Source organism: Dipodomys ordii, unplaced genomic scaffold (assembly GCF_000151885.1).
Source record: "Dipodomys ordii isolate 6190 unplaced genomic scaffold, Dord_2.0 Scaffold13, whole genome shotgun sequence".
NCBI lineage: Eukaryota > Metazoa > Chordata > Mammalia > Rodentia > Heteromyidae > Dipodomys > Dipodomys ordii.
In genome coordinates this window covers 9,328,730-9,344,113 of record NW_012267229.1, presented here as the reverse complement: position 1 = coordinate 9,344,113, position 15,384 = coordinate 9,328,730, and the positions used below count along the sequence as shown (strand labels likewise).

At 43.6% G+C, this 15,384-nt stretch overlaps 1 protein-coding gene across 2 annotated transcripts in view; it reads left to right on the top strand.

The window, feature by feature from the left end:
• Cds2 (CDP-diacylglycerol synthase (phosphatidate cytidylyltransferase) 2) overlaps window positions 1-11,081 on the top strand; it is a 43,657-nt gene extending 32,576 nt beyond the window's left edge. For both annotated transcript variants that reach the window (XM_013010999.1, XM_013010998.1), the window contains exons 6-13: window positions 793-851; window positions 2,258-2,340; window positions 5,040-5,127; window positions 5,699-5,767; window positions 6,598-6,750; window positions 9,002-9,121; window positions 9,486-9,589; window positions 9,855-11,081. In XM_013010999.1, the coding sequence (XP_012866453.1) occupies window positions 793-851; window positions 2,258-2,340; window positions 5,040-5,127; window positions 5,699-5,767; window positions 6,598-6,750; window positions 9,002-9,121; window positions 9,486-9,589; window positions 9,855-9,987 (809 nt within the window). In that variant the 3' untranslated portion in view covers window positions 9,988-11,081. The remainder of the gene's footprint in view (window positions 1-792; window positions 852-2,257; window positions 2,341-5,039; window positions 5,128-5,698; window positions 5,768-6,597; window positions 6,751-9,001; window positions 9,122-9,485; window positions 9,590-9,854) is intronic.
• The last annotated feature ends 4,303 nt before the right edge of the window (window positions 11,082-15,384 follow it).

The following is a 15,384-nucleotide window of genomic DNA, read 5'->3' as shown; positions in this document are numbered from 1 at the left end:
CTCTCCCCTCCCCTCTCTTCCCTTCCCTCCCCCCCCCCTTGTCAGTTGTGGGACTTGAATTTGAGGTATAAGCTCTGACCCTGAGTTCTTTTTCCTTAGGGCTAGGGTTCTACCACTTTGAGACACAGTGCCACTTATGGTTTTCCAATAGTTAATTGGAGGTATGAGTCTTACAGGTTTTCTTGCAGGGCTGGCTTTGAACTGCTATCCTCAGATCTCAGCCTATTGAGTAGCTAGAATTATAGGCTTGAGCCATCAGCACCCCCACATTATAGCTCTTTCTTAGTGAGCAGCTCTTTATTAAGAGAAACAGTAGACTAGGAGAGTATAGTACGAACTTATGGGATTGGCTGTCTGTGCCACCTAGGCTTGAACATGGCCTTGTCCTGACTCATGTTGGTAAAGATTGAGTGTGACTGGAAAAGAATCATCTAGACCTGGGCCATCTTTATTGGAGTCATCTTAGCAACATCCTTGAGAGGCACTGCACTGGGGTGGAAATGGTAGCAGATTCGAGTTTGAAAAGACTTCAACCTCAGAGGGCTAGGAACTTAGTAATCTTTCTGAGTCTCTACTAGCCCCTTTGTAGTCTGGAGCAGAAACAGCTGGGCTGTTGTAATAGTTTCTCCTTCTGACTGCTTATCTGGATGACTAGTTCTTCTCTGGGTTTTGAAATTATGTACAGTTAACAGTTGCAAAGGCATTAGTCAGATTACTTAACACAGTTTAAAGAAATGACAGAAAGGAAGGGCAGAGTGTGAATTGTTTTCCCCTTTCTGCTTCTCCATCTAGGATTTTGCATGTTTGTACTGAGTCTGGTCAAGAAACATTATCGACTGCAGTTCTACATGGTAAGTGGTGTGTGTGTGTGTGTGTGTGTGTGTGTGTGTGTGTGTGTACTATGTATGCATGTGCCCACACATGTGCACTAGTAGTTTGAATTCTAGGTATGGACACTGTCTCTGAGCTTCTTTGGCTCAAGGTTAGCACTCTGCCACTTGAGCTACAGCTCTATTCCTGGCTTATTATTATTATTATTAATTTATTTTTTTTAGGTGATTAATTGGAGATAAGAGTCTCCTGGACTTGTCCTACCTGGGCTGGCTTTGAACTACGATCTTTAAATCTCAGACTCCTGAGTAGCTAAGGATTACAAGTGTGAGATACCAGTGCATGGCCCTGTCCAGATTCTTAATTTACTTGAAGATCTGTAGAAACTGAATAGTTTGTGGCAACAAACCCTTGGCCTAGCTGAGCACTGGTGGCTCACGCCTGTAATCCTAACTACTCAGGAGGCTAAGATCTGAGGATCTTGGTTCAAAGCCAACCCAGGAAGGAAAGTCTGTGAGACTCTTTATCTCCTATTAACCACCAGAAAACCAAAAGTGGGGCTGTGGCTCAAAGTGGTAGAGCACTGGCATTGAGCACAAAAGCTCAGGGACAGCACCCAGGCCCTCAGTTCAAGCCCCAGGACTGACAAAAACAGAAAATGAACTCTTGGCCTATGGTGTGTTCTGTAGCATCTAGATCAGGAAGGAAGAGTGCCCATTTAATTTAGGTTGGTGGCTCTGTATCCACATAGACCTAGCCACTGTTACTTAACTCATGCCAAGTCCAATCTCTCCACAAAACCTCTGAAAGGTAATGCATAAGCTACAATGTCAATCATTGTCGATAGATACTCTGTCTGATTCATCATTTCCTTTCTGGTCATTCTCTATCTCAACTTGAGAACATTTCTTTGAGTATCTCAAGAACTCAGTAAACACTAGGAAAATTGAAAATATACAGGCTTCAGAGCATTAAAGAACTCACTCTCTAGTGGACTATATTGTTCTGCTTTTATTGGTGATGGGAGTAATGTTACAAAGCATTCTTTTCAGAAGCCTGGTTTGTACCTTTTCATTTTCATTAAGTCATGTACAAAAATACTGTTTCCTATTTCTTAGCAGTATTCTATTTGGGCTTGAACTCGGGGCCTGGGCACTGTCCCTGAGCTCCTTTTGTTCAAGGCTATTGCTCTACCACTAAGCCACAGCACCACTTCCAGTTTTCTGGTGGTTAATTGGGGATGAATCTCACAGACTTTTCTGCCTGGACTGGCTTTGGACCGTGATCCTCAGATCTCAGTCTCCTGAGCAGCTAGGATTGCAGGTGTGAGCCATCAGAGCCCAGCTATTTATTCTCTTTGATCTTCTGTTTATTCTTTTGATCTTTGAAGTTACTTTAGAGATAGTTTATTATTCTTCTTTTGTAGTTTGGCTGGACCCATGTAACATTACTGATTGTTGTAACCCAGTCACATCTTGTTATCCACAACCTGTTTGAAGGAATGATCTGGTGAGTGATGCAAATGGGATAATTTCCCCTTTAATTTTGTGGGTGTTTCTCACATGTAGGGTTAGAACCCCTGCCTTACCTTTCAAGTTAGTACTTTTTACCTTCAGCCCATCAGAATCCCCTCAGGGTAGTTACAATACAAATGGCTGATTCAGTAGGTCTGGAGTGGGCCTGAGAATTTGAGTACATTACCAGGTGATGCCTAATGTGGCCTGTCAGGGCCCAAACTCCAGTATAACTATACGGCAACATTTAAAACTCTAGAGGAAATGTTCATGCTGTCTTAGCCAGTTGTGAGTGCTAAAATATACAAAGAAGCAAATTTGGGTAGTGCAGTAATTTAGAAAAGAGCTTTAAAAATTGTAAATTTCACACCTGGAAAAATAAATGGGACTAAGTAGATTAGCAGATGAGTGTTTAACTCTTATACCAAAGCTGAGAAGGAGCAAGAAAGGAATGAGAATCTGATTTCTTTTTTGGTGATTTATAAACCATTCTATTAGGGAGGTAGGGAGGGAAGGGATGGTAGGGGAAAAACAGAGGAGGTAACAATGCTCTATAGGAAATGTACTCATTATCTTACTCATGTTACTGTAACCTCTCTGTACACTATTTTTACAATAAAAACATAAAAACAAACCATTCTAATTAAAGTATTAGTAAATAGAATTTGGCAGTGTGTAAAAGAATAATACATGGCTACTAAGTAGGATAATACATGGCTACTAAATATATGTTTTTTTTTTGTTTGTTTGTTTTTGTTCAGAGCTAGCACTCTACCACTTGGGATACAGATCCATTTCTGGCTCTTTTGGTGGTTACTTGGAGAGTTGCATGCTTGGAGACTTTCCTGCTTGGTCTAGCTTTGAACTGCAATCCTTAGATCTCAGCCTCCTGAATAGCTAGGATTATAGGTGTGCCCACCAGTGTCCATCCCTGTTAGGTATTTCTTAAGAGTGACATGTTTAAAGTCCTCACATTTAGGAACAAGTTAATAATTTGATTAATTGGACAGTTTAGTCTAGCTTCAAACTACAATCCTTAGATCTCAGCATCCTAAATAGCTAGGATTATGGGTATGAGCCACCAGTGCCTAGCCATGTTAGGTGTTTCTTAGGAGTGACATGTTTAGAGTGCTCACATTTAGGGACAAGTTAATAACTTGATTAATATTAAAATTTCTAATGAGGACATAGTCACAATTATAGAACCTAGATAGTACAGGGGTTGGGAGGTAAATTAGGTGAGAAAGATATAGATTCTCTAAATCACTTCCTCAGACAGGAAATTAGAAAATACTGTCTGCAGTTGTTGGGCCAGGAAGTCAAGATTTATGTTTAAGGTGTTAAACTGTAGTAGAAGAATTTTAGAAAGTGTTAGAGGGTGAGGAGAGAAGTGAGCTGGTACAAGTGGGGAAATCAGATTAATGGGGGAGTGGCAAGGAAAAATGTAGCTAGATATAGAGTTTTCCTCCCCAGGTCATCCTAAGAAAAAAAAGGCATACTAGTGTTTATAAGAAACAGTGGAAAGGGGCTGGGAAGGTGGCTCAGGGGTAAAGTGCTTGCCTTGTATGCATGAGGCCCTGGCTTTGATTCCTCAGTACCACATAAGTAGAAAAAGCCAGATGTCGCATTGTGGCTCAAGTAGTAGAGCACTAGCCTTAAGCTGAAGAGCTGAGGGACAGCACCCAGGCCCAGAGTTCAGGCCCCATGACTGACTAAAAAAAACAAACAGTGGAAAAGATAAGTTATAACAGAGAATAATGTATAAAATACATTAGTTAGAAGTGAGGAAGTAACTACTAGAAGAAGAAAAATTAGGAATGATTTGATATATATTCTTATTTTTTAAATTTTTTTGGGGGGTCCAGTTGTGGGGCCTGAACTCGGGGCCTGGGCGTTGTCCCTCAGCTCTTCAGCTCAAGGCTAGCACTCTACCACTTGAGCCACAGCGCCACTTCCGGCTTTTTTCTTTTTTGCTTATGTGGTGCTGAGGAATTGAACCCAGGGCCTCTTGCATGCAAGGCAGGCGCTCTACCACTGAGCCAACTTCCCAGCCCTGGTATATATTCTTGGAAATGGAGATAGCAATAGAAGGGACAATTTAACATTTTCTTCCTTTTATAGTTTATTATCCTTTTATAGTTTATCTTATCTCTAATTAAGCCCCAAAATATGCCACCTGCATAGGAAAACAGCAGAGGACATTTGTAAAATGTCACTTCCATTTATCCAGTAGTCATTCAGAACAACTATATGTATGCTGCAGTATGTCAGCCACAGAGTATTGCTTTCTTGACATATTTTTTTCTTTTTAATGTATTCATCACTGGGCTGTAAGAACACTGACACTTTTTTTTTTTTTTTTTGGTTGGTTGTGGGCCTTGAACTCTGGGCCTGAGTGTTGTTCCTCAGCTCTTCAGCTCAAGGCGAGCGCTCTACCGCTTGAGCTACAGCACCACTTACGGTTTCCTGGTGGTTTATTGGAGATAAGAGTTTCACAGACTTTCCTGCCCGGGCTGGCTTTGAACCATAATCCTCAGATCTCAGCCTTCTGAGTAGCTAGGATTACAGGCGTGAGCCACCAGCGCCCGGCTGACTTCTTTTTTTGTATTGCAATTTGTGAATGGCATAGTCTGGTAGACTTCTGAGGTATTAATGACTTGGTAGAGTTGATCCTTACTTCGACTTATTTCCTAGGTTTATTGTTCCCATTTCTTGCGTCATCTGTAATGACATCATGGCCTATATGTTTGGCTTTTTCTTTGGTCGGACCCCACTCATCAAGGTACGTGAATCACCTTAACGTGGATCACCACAAGTGAAGGGAATGTTTTCTGTATCAGTAGGTCAGCCTGACAGAGGAACTATGTTCATATGTCTTCATCTCATTCTTGGGGCAGACTGAGAGTATGTTGATTATAAAGAAAAGTCAAAGGAAAAGCCAGCTGTGGTGGGTACATACCTATAATCCCAACAGTCAGACTGAGCAGAAAGACTGGAAATTCCAGACCAGCCTGGGCCATGTAATAAAGAAAGAAAAGATAAAAAAAGAAAGGAAAGCCAAAGGAAAATACTGACAACTGTTAATGGTACAAGAAATCTAACAAAGCAAGACTATTTTGGGGCTTTTTCATCTGTATTTGAGTGTTACCAGTAGGTTATTATGTAGTTTTACAATTAAAAAAAAAAACATGACCATTTGAAACAAAGGAGATTGAAAGGTATAAAATGAGGAACAGGAAGTTGTATTGGGGGGAATTTAGAATGGAAGCTTAATGATAGACATAAAAGTAATCATCTTTCAAAACTAGAGCTACTGAAACTGCCTGTGCTAACAACATTCCCTCTGTCCACAGCTCTCGCCGAAGAAGACCTGGGAAGGCTTCATCGGGGGCTTCTTTGCTACTGTAGTGTTTGGCCTTTTGGTAGGTGGTGGTTCTAGGCTGGTGGGGAAGTGGACAGAGGCCTTGGCAGCATTTTCAAAGATCTATGCAGGGCAAGAGATGTCCCCCATGCTAGGGACAATGTCCTGCTAAGTGGTTTCCTTGCTCCAAAGAGGGGTAGGAACCTAGCACATTCCATAACTGGCACAACAGCTCCAGTGTTCCTTACCTACCAGTTTTCAAGTAAGTTGAGGAACAGTGGCTGTGTGTACTTTGTAGACCCTGTCATGCCTAGAGATGGTGACACTCAGCAGGCAGTATTCTTGTTCCAGACTTTAGTATTTCAAGATCAGGGTGAATGGCCTCGGAGAGTGAGTGAAGTGAAAGATGCTACTTCAGCCTAGATTTTTCTCACTGTGACCCACTTAGAGGTGGACCAGCTCTTACGAGGATACTCTTTTCTGCTTCTGGTGTTGTCTGCCTGCCCCTCCTTAGTGCTAACCTCCATGACTTTATTGCTGTCTAGACTTCTTCCTTCAGGAAGAAGGCTGACTGCCATTCCCCATGGCCTTCTCTCTCCAGTTGTCAGTGAGTTTAGAGATGCTCAGCAGAATGGGCCGGGACTCTTACTGTTCTTTGCTCAAATTCCTTCAGGTTTTTTTCCTGGATTCTTTGGAAGTTTCTGTGTTTAGGTATATATGTGTGAGACTGGTAGACACGAGTGGCTTTTATTAAAAAAAAAACTCAAGTAAAATACACATGTTTTGATGATGTAGCACATAGGTTGCAGTGAGCTTGGCTGGTGCCAGCCCTTCTGGCTGGCTGGCAGCAACTTGTCTTGGTTTGTCAGCCTCTCTGTTCTTCATCTTCAGCTGTCCTATGTGATGTCTGGATACAGATGCTTCGTCTGTCCTGTGGAGTACAACAATGACACCAACAGCTTTACTGTGGACTGTGAGCCCTCTGACCTATTCCGCCTGCAGGAGTACAACATTCCTGGGGTGATCCAGTCGGTCATTGGCTGGGTATGTGTCACTCACATAGGGTAAAGAGGTGGGATAGTGACTGCAAAGAGCAACCCCCCTCCACTGCTACTTACCCTCCTAAACACTGGCTTCCTCCCTCCCAAAGCTGTCACCCTTGGAGTGGAAGAGAATTGTTCAAGCAGGTCACGGTGAAGGTAGAATGAGCTTTTTACCACTTTACATCATTTAAGCCAGTGCTTTGTGAAGTGTATTTGTGGTTCCTAGAGAGCCTTGAGATCCCTTTAGAGGAATCCATGAGGCTCCTGCTGTTTCATGACAATATTGTGATGATACAGAAGCAGCCGTGGGTGAAAGTGTGGCACTGTATGTGAGCCGAGGCCCTGGCACCACCTGGACCGTCAGGACAGTGCTTGTTTCATGGCATCCTCCCCCCCCTGCATACAAGCACTCCTGTGAATGTCCTTGATGAAATCACTATAAAAATTAGTGTCAAGGTGATGTACAGAGGGATTACAGTTACATAAGTAAGGTAACTTGGGCTGGGATGTAGCTCAGTGGCAAAGCGCTTGCCTAGCAAGCGCAACGTCCTGGGTTCGATCCCCAGTACCAAAAAAGAAAAGACAAAAAAAAATACAGTTATAAAAAAAAAACCCAAAAACATAAGTAAGGTAACTCTCTTTTTTTGTTTTTTGCTGGTCATGGGACTTGAACTCAGGGCCTAGTTGCTGTCCCTGAGCCTTTCTATGCTCAAGGCTAGTGCTCTATCACTTGAGCCACAGTGCCACTTCTGGCCATTTTTGAGGAGTGTATTGGAGATAAAAGTTTTATGGACTTTCCTGCCTGGGCTGGCTTTGAACCGTGATCCTCAAATCTCAGCCTCAATAGTTAGGATTACAGGCATGAGCCACCGGTGTCTGGCTTTTATTAACTCTTGACCCTTGCATACATGCCATTTTAATACTTTGTACTAAAATGGGAAGTATGCAGGAAACCTTTCTGCCAAATGCTGATGTATAGTGTGTTCTCAAAGGAAAAGAGTATGTAGGCATTTGAGTTGCGAATAGAACTAGCTGCTTTTCTCTGGGAATATAATTTTTATTTGAAAGAATGAACTAGTTTTGACATTTTTCTTGACAATAATGAAGCAGTCTATCACTTCAAGGAAAATGACTGACAGCAGTTGTTACCAATGATAAAATTTGACTTTCACATGAAAATTAGAGTTTTGGGAAGCATGTATCTAACACTGTGAGCTTGTCAGTTTGCTGGTACTTGCATGCAGTTCTGATTTCTGCCAGTGATATTTTGACATTGAATAATGAAACATGTCTACATTTGGGTGATTTGTATAACCTAGTAAGCCATTCTCTAAATTATCAATTCATTGTTTCACTTAGAATGCATGAAGACCAATGGATTTTAGTGTTAGAGAACACAAAAAAATCATTACTACTTACAGTATTTCATATTCCACATTGCCCTTAATTTTTAACAAACAACCACTTAAATTCCAGGGCTGGCTGGGCACTGATGGCTCACACCTATAATCCTAATGATTCAGGAGATTCAGTTTAAAAAGCTAGCCCAGAAAAACGTATGAGATTCCATCTCTAATTAGCCAGCAAAAAGTCAGACTGGACTTTGCCTCAATTAGCCAGTAAAAAGCCAGGCTGAAAGTGTGACCCAAGTGGCAGAATGCCAGCTGCCAGTAGGAATGCCAAGTGAACATGAGTTCTTGACTTCAAGCCTCAGTAGCAGCACAAAGTTAAATAAAATTCTGGGGCTGGGGACATAGCTCAAATGAGAGAGCTTCTGCCAAGCATGCACAAGCTTTGAGTTCAACCCCAGTACTGCTGAAAACAAAAATAACCAGAAAAAGAGAGGTCAGTCCTTTTTTTTTTTTTTTGGGTCAATCATGGGGCCTGAACTCTGGGCCTGGGTGCTATTCTTCAGCTCTGTCAGCTCAAGGCTAGTGCTCCACCACTTGAGCCACAGTGCCACTTCCGGCTTTTTTTGCTTATGTAATGCTGAGGAATAGAAACCAGAGCCACTGAGCCACCTTCTCAGCCCCCAAGAGTTATTTCTCAAGCACGCATAGTGATTTATGTTCCTGTACTCAGAACATTTGGGAGGCTGAGGGTAGCCTAAACTACATAGTGAATTCAAGTCCAGCCTGGGCAGCTAACAAGACCCTGTCTGAAAAAACCAAAACAAGGAAAAGTTATTTCTGTTAACATAATAAAATTGGATTTGTACACATCTTAACTTTTACTTTATTTTTTCTCTTCAGAAAACAGTCCGGATGTACCCCTTCCAGATTCACAGCATTGCCCTCTCCACGTTTGCCTCGCTCATTGGCCCCTTTGGAGGGTTCTTCGCAAGTGGATTTAAAAGAGCCTTTAAAATCAAAGTAGGATTTTCCTCTTTTGTGCCTCTCATCTTACTGTCTGCTTTTCTCCCCTCTCTGTATCACACCCCATTTGCCACCACCACTTCATAGCACCAGGCTATGTGGATTCTTCTTGACTCAAGTACTAAATGTACAAAAGTACATTGTTTCCAAGAAAATCCAGTGATTGGTTTACAGTTGATTAAGTTTTGTTTCTTTAGAACAGTCTGTAACTTATTAAGTTCATGTCCTGCTACAGCCTTAGCCTTTGCTTCAGTGTTTCCTTGTATTCCCTTCAGCTACTAGCACAGCAGTGGACACCCTAACTGGTTGGGATTCTGTCATTGACTGAGCCCAGGCTGACTTATTCCTCTGTCTCCAATAGGACTTTGCCAATACCATTCCTGGACATGGAGGCATCATGGATCGCTTTGATTGCCAGTATCTGATGGCCACATTTGTTAATGTGTACATTGCCAGTTTTATCAGGTATAACTTTTTCTACCTGACCCAACTTGGTAGATGTTTTTAAGTATGATGCAATTCTAGGATTTTATCTGCATGTAAATTTAAGTGAAACCCATCTTAAATATTGAATGTGGTAGTTTTTCAGTTGTTACTACTTATGAGTTTTTGCTGTCCCCTTCTTCCCTTTTCTAGTAGAGAATCCAGAGATTAGAGTAACTGCTTGGATAATCAGGGCCTTGAAGCATCTGGACCCCGCTCAAGGCTGTTTCTTCCTGTTCTGTTGCAGGGGCCCTAACCCCAGTAAACTGATCCAGCAGTTCCTTACCTTGCGGCCAGACCAGCAGCTCCACATCTTCAACACACTCAAGTCTCACCTGACCGACAAGGGGATTCTGACAGCCACCACTGAGGACGAGTAGGGGCCATCCAGGCCAGCAGAGCAGGGGCAGGACTGAGTGAGGGGCAGGTCTCCAAGGCAGGCCCAACTGCTGTGACTTAGACAACAAGCTTCAACTCACCTTTCTTTCTTTCTTTTTTTTTTTTTGGTAGGGTGTTTTTTATTTGTGGGTTAAAAAAAACCAACCTGTATATACAGTGTATGTGTTCATAATTTGAATTAGTCAACTATTTCTCTGAGTTGGAAAGAAGTCACGGAGGTAAAAATGCTTTGGATTTTTTAAAACAATCATTGAGCGACCTGTAAGATTGTTGCCTAGCTCAGGGTGTCTGCTTGGTGGTTTGAACCCGCATTCATTGTATTAGAGTGGATATTCATCTGTGTTCCACCTGTTCTGGGGCTCTCACGCCTGTGCTGGCTTTCCATGAATTCGCTGCATTCAGCAGCTTCTACCAGGGCTTCTCTGGGAAGCTAGGGAAGGCTGCCTCCTGTAGGCCGGAGGGATGGAAGCTTAGTAAGCAGAGAGTACTGTCCACCCTGAAATCCTGTACAGGGTGCATAAGCTCCGCCTTCTTAGTATGATTTCATCTTCTTTCATCACAGACCGAAAGAACGTTCCAGATTTTATTGTTTTCAGAAAGAAGTATTTATAATAGTCTGGAGAAAAAGACACTGTAATATTTCAAAGGTATGCAGTAAGAATGCACTGTATCCACGCCCTTTCCCATGATTTAGGCTCCTCTGTCTCCTGGAGGGCGGTCCAGTGAACTGCATCTTTCAGGGATGAGGCTGGAGGTCATTTGCGTTCGTGCTGTAGACTTGCTGCTGCTGAAGTCTTCCTGGGGGCTCTCCCAGGAGGCAAGGAGCAGGGGGCTTTTTGTTCACGCACCCTTTGCCTGAACATTCATGTCGCTGCTGTGTTTTGTGTATATTACTCTTGAGGCAAGTACATGTCTGTGTGTTTTGTTTAAAAAAAGTCATTTCTTACAGTGAATTTCAGTTATACCATGACTTCTTCATCGAATCTACAAATCCTGCTTAAAACTTTGGCCAACCCAACCTTAGAAGAGGCTTGGTTATTGTGAAAATTAAATGTATACTTTTTATATAATGTGACTAGTTTAAATGTAGTTTGTATCTTACTGGGGGACCGTTTATGTTGTTTGTGGAAGCTGTGATTTTCCTTCCTTCCTGATCATAGCCGGCAGTTGGCTTGGGAACACAGACTCATTCTTTGTCTGGCCAATGAACAGCTGAGTATGGGAGAGAGAATGTGGTGCCCAAACATGTTCAATCACCATGCCACAGTTGTTCCCATGGACAGTGAAGGTATAGGGACTTGATTGAGCACCTTGGCCAAGCGCTGCTTTGTGGTATCTTTAAGTTAACCTCCTTGAAAGCTTGTAGTCAGCTCAGACTGAGGAGAGAGGGCAGAGCCTAGCAGGACTCTGGTTTTCACATCCCTGCATCATTTCCTGCATGGGTATGAAATGAAGCAGCTTCTTTTCCTCTGAGCCTTTACTTTCATTTTTGCCTCATAGCTTTGCTTTTCAGGTCTAGCGTCCCTTAAAACATATGTAACACTATTGTCAAGTGTTTCAGTTTGGCCTGGGAGGAAGCATCCTTTTCAGGTTCCCCATTTTCTGGGCTTTTTTTTTTTTTTTTTGGTTGGTCATGGGGCTTGAACTCTGGGCCTGGGCACTGTCCCTGTGCTATTGAGCTCAAGGCAAGCACTCTACCACTTGAGCAACAGCACCACTTCTGGTTTTCTGTTGGTTAATTGGAGGTTAGAAGCTCATGGACTTTCCTGCCTGGGCTAGTTTTGATCCGTGATCCTCAGGTTTCAGACTCCTGAGTTGCTAGGATTACAGGCATGAGCCACCAGCATCTGGGTTGTCTTTTAATTCCGCTAGTCCATGATCCTGCAGAGCAAACTTCTGTGACTTGAAGCTCCTAGGGGAATTGTCATGTGGGGAACCCCACTGTGTCTTTCATGAGTCAGTGTCTCAGCAAGAATCCTTAAACAGTGATTAGCTGTGAGACTAATTTGCTGACAACTTGACCCAGATGTGTGACTGCACCTCCATGTGGTGTGGGATCCTTGAGAACAGGTCTGCTGGGATCCAGCAGCAGACATCCTCAGCTTTTAGGATGGAAGAGTCTAGCAGCAGCTGCTGAGACTTGTGATCTCTTGTGGAAGTGGTTGCTGGCAAGGCATTTTGAGAAACTAAAACTGCCAGTAAGAGGTAAGAGAGGCAGCGTGGATTTTATTTATTTTTTGGTCTGGAATGCTTTCTGCTAGTCAAGTAGACAGGAGAGCAGCGCCACCTTGTGTCTGCAGAGCAGTGTTGCTCCCATTTGCAGACCAGATCCCAGAGATTCAACATGCACCCATGCAGACCTTAATAATCTGCATAACTTCCTTTAGGGACCCCCTGCTCCCCCACCACACATACCTTTTTTTCTTTTGTTCAGAAATAAAATATGACTGAAACCTTGTGCCCTCTTTTGTCATGAATTTAGTCGTCTACTTCATGCACTGTATTGTTTCCTACTCGTGTTTTCAGAGATGTGGGGTGGTCCTGCCTTAGAGACTTTGATTTGTTTTCCAGTTTTCATTCTTTTTTTTTTTTTTTGCCAGTCCTGGGGCTTGAACTCAGGCCCTGGACACTGTCCCTGAACTTCTTTTGCTCAAGTCTAGCACTCTACCAGTTGAGCCACAGCACCACTTCTGGCTTGTTCTGTGTATGTGGTACTGAGTAATCGAACCCAGGACTTCATGTATGCTAGGCAAGCGCTCTACCACTAAGCCACCCTCCCAATACCCATTCATTCTTAACAGCCTTCTTAGATACCTCCAGTGAGAGCCATGAGCACCTTACTCAGGAAGAGCTTTCCCAGGACGGTGAGCCGCTTCACCCCTACATAGGGACAGATGGTTTCTCTACCCCACTCCCACCCAGAGTGCTGTGGCGTTTCCTCAGCTCAGGAGTCAGCCAGGTTGGATCTTCAGTTGCTGTTAGCTGAGTTGAAGATGAACAAAGGGGTCTCAGAGACCAGAGCTGGTCATGGAAGCTGGAGGAGCCTGGGTGTGCCCTGGTGAGATCTGCTCATGGCTGTTCACTCAAGACATCAGGTCTTCCCCTCTAAACCACTTCCAGCATCAGAAAGTGCACATCTGCATTCTCCATCTGAAAGAGACTCCCGCTAGAGCTGCTGGCTCTTCCTTAATGTTTATTGGTTTTGCTTGTCCCAGATTCTGAGTCTCATAGTCACTCAGGTTTCACCATATTTAAAATGAAGGTCTATAAAATATGTGAATGAGTCTCTCTTCAGAAGGGTGAAATGTAACTTTGAACCTTACACAGATAGACTTGAATTATTTTTAAGGTGTTCTACCACCACTGGGCTCCCCCCCAACAACCTATGTTATGCACAAAATTTCCAGAAATATATATGCATATATACATATACGTACATATGTGTCTGCATAGATGTAATATGTGTGTGTGTGTGTATATATATAGTTGGTTGTAGGGCTTTAACTCAGGGCCTGGGCACTGTCTCTGAGCCTGTCTGTGCTCAAGGCTAGTGCTCTACCACTTGAGCCAGTTTTTGAGTGGTTAATAGGAGATGACAGTCTCACAGGAACTATCCTACCCAGGCTGATTTCGAATCCCAATCCTCAGATCTCAGCCTCCTGATTACTAGGATTGCTGGCGTGAGCCACTGACATTTAGCTTTCCAGAGTATATTTTGAGGGAAACTACACAGGTCCTATGGTTGGATCTAGGTGAGCAGCTGGGTTGACAGGAGCCTGATTCCCATGGATCTCGAGTTGAGTGAGTCCCTGGCAGTCTCAAGTCTATCTGTGCTGTTGACACAACTGGGTTGGGGAGGGTGTGAATGACTCGAGGACACACTGCATAGAAGACTAGGGCAATGGCTGTGTTCCTCTATAACTGCTGCTGTAACTGCTCCATTGGTCGTTAATATCCTGAGCATTGTTGTGAGTTCCTCTGAAAGACAAAAGACATCTGAGTACTTCTTTTGCACATGCATTTATATGTGGGAGTGGAGATGAGGGGGTGATTTCACTTTAAGAGGTGCCTGCTCTTCGCAGGTCAGGATGGGGAGGAAAGGCCAGTGGGAGGGAATATGTCCAGGTCACTGTCATATAGAAGCATCACAAGATGGTAAGCGCTGGGTGGATTGTTGGCCTATTTGGAGCACAGGACTCCAGAGAGCAGCTGGTGCAAATTCTTAGTGTTGTGAGCAGTTTATAGGAGCATACAGTGTAGGTTTTTAGATGTGGATGGTTTGTGATAATAGCCAGAATATGTGAACCCTGGAGTTTTATGGCCAGTGAGTTTCAAACGCATTGGCTATTTGAAGGCTCCATCCCTCCTTCAGATGTGTCTGCAGGATCTTTTATCTGCTGTTCTCTAACCAATGAGATACCAGCAATATGTTCAGTAGTGACTGTAAGCATATAGTGCTTAATATGTGCCAGGCACAGTGCTAAGGGTTTGCATATGGTACCCTTTTTAATCTGGAAAACATCTTTGATATGGGGTATCATCCGTATTTTATAGATGAGGAAAGTGAGGTTCTAGGAAGGAGGCTAAAAGCACTGGTCAAGAAATCAGACTTCAGGCTTAGCTGTAGGTCTGGATGGGTTACAAGGCTACTGTCCGCTTCCACGTGTGTCTCAGCTGGGCATGAGCACTTCATGACATAATGGGGACGTTTAGCACAATGTCTGGCACATAGTAAGCACTCAATAAATGGTTTGATACTTTTATTGCTCTCAGCTGGTAGTTTCACCCACACTGGTGCAATGCCAGATACTGGGTCTCAGCTGCCACACTGCCAATACCCTGCACACAGCCCTCAGTGTTCACAGCTAGAAAGCCACCATAGTGTCCCAAGAGAAACCATCCACCTCTAGGCCAGCCTTTCGAAAGGGAAGAAGGCAGGAGGATGCTGGGAAATTTCTTCCAGGGGGAGGCGCTAAGCTAAGTCTTGCCCACTTCCTGTGCCTATGGCCTGGACTACCCACAGGAAACAGATTGCTTCCTCTCTTGTGTGGTGCCTCTACCTTGTGGTCAGTGAGGGCCGCCTGTGACTCTTAGGATAAACTAAAAACACCCTCCCTCCCACCCCTCCCCCAATGCACCAAGGATCATTCCTAGCATAGCTCAGGAACCAGCAGCTTCCCCTACAGGTGAATGTTTTCAGATGCCAAGAACAGACCTACTCTAAAAGGATTGCACCAACCAGAAGCCTAGAAGCTCTGCCCACAACCCTATACTGTAGTCTGACTGGCTAGTGTTCCATTCTTCAGCATGTGAACAGGTCAGAACAGGTGCCCATTGAGGACAGATGATGTGAAGTCTGTCCAGTTCCAGGTCAGCAA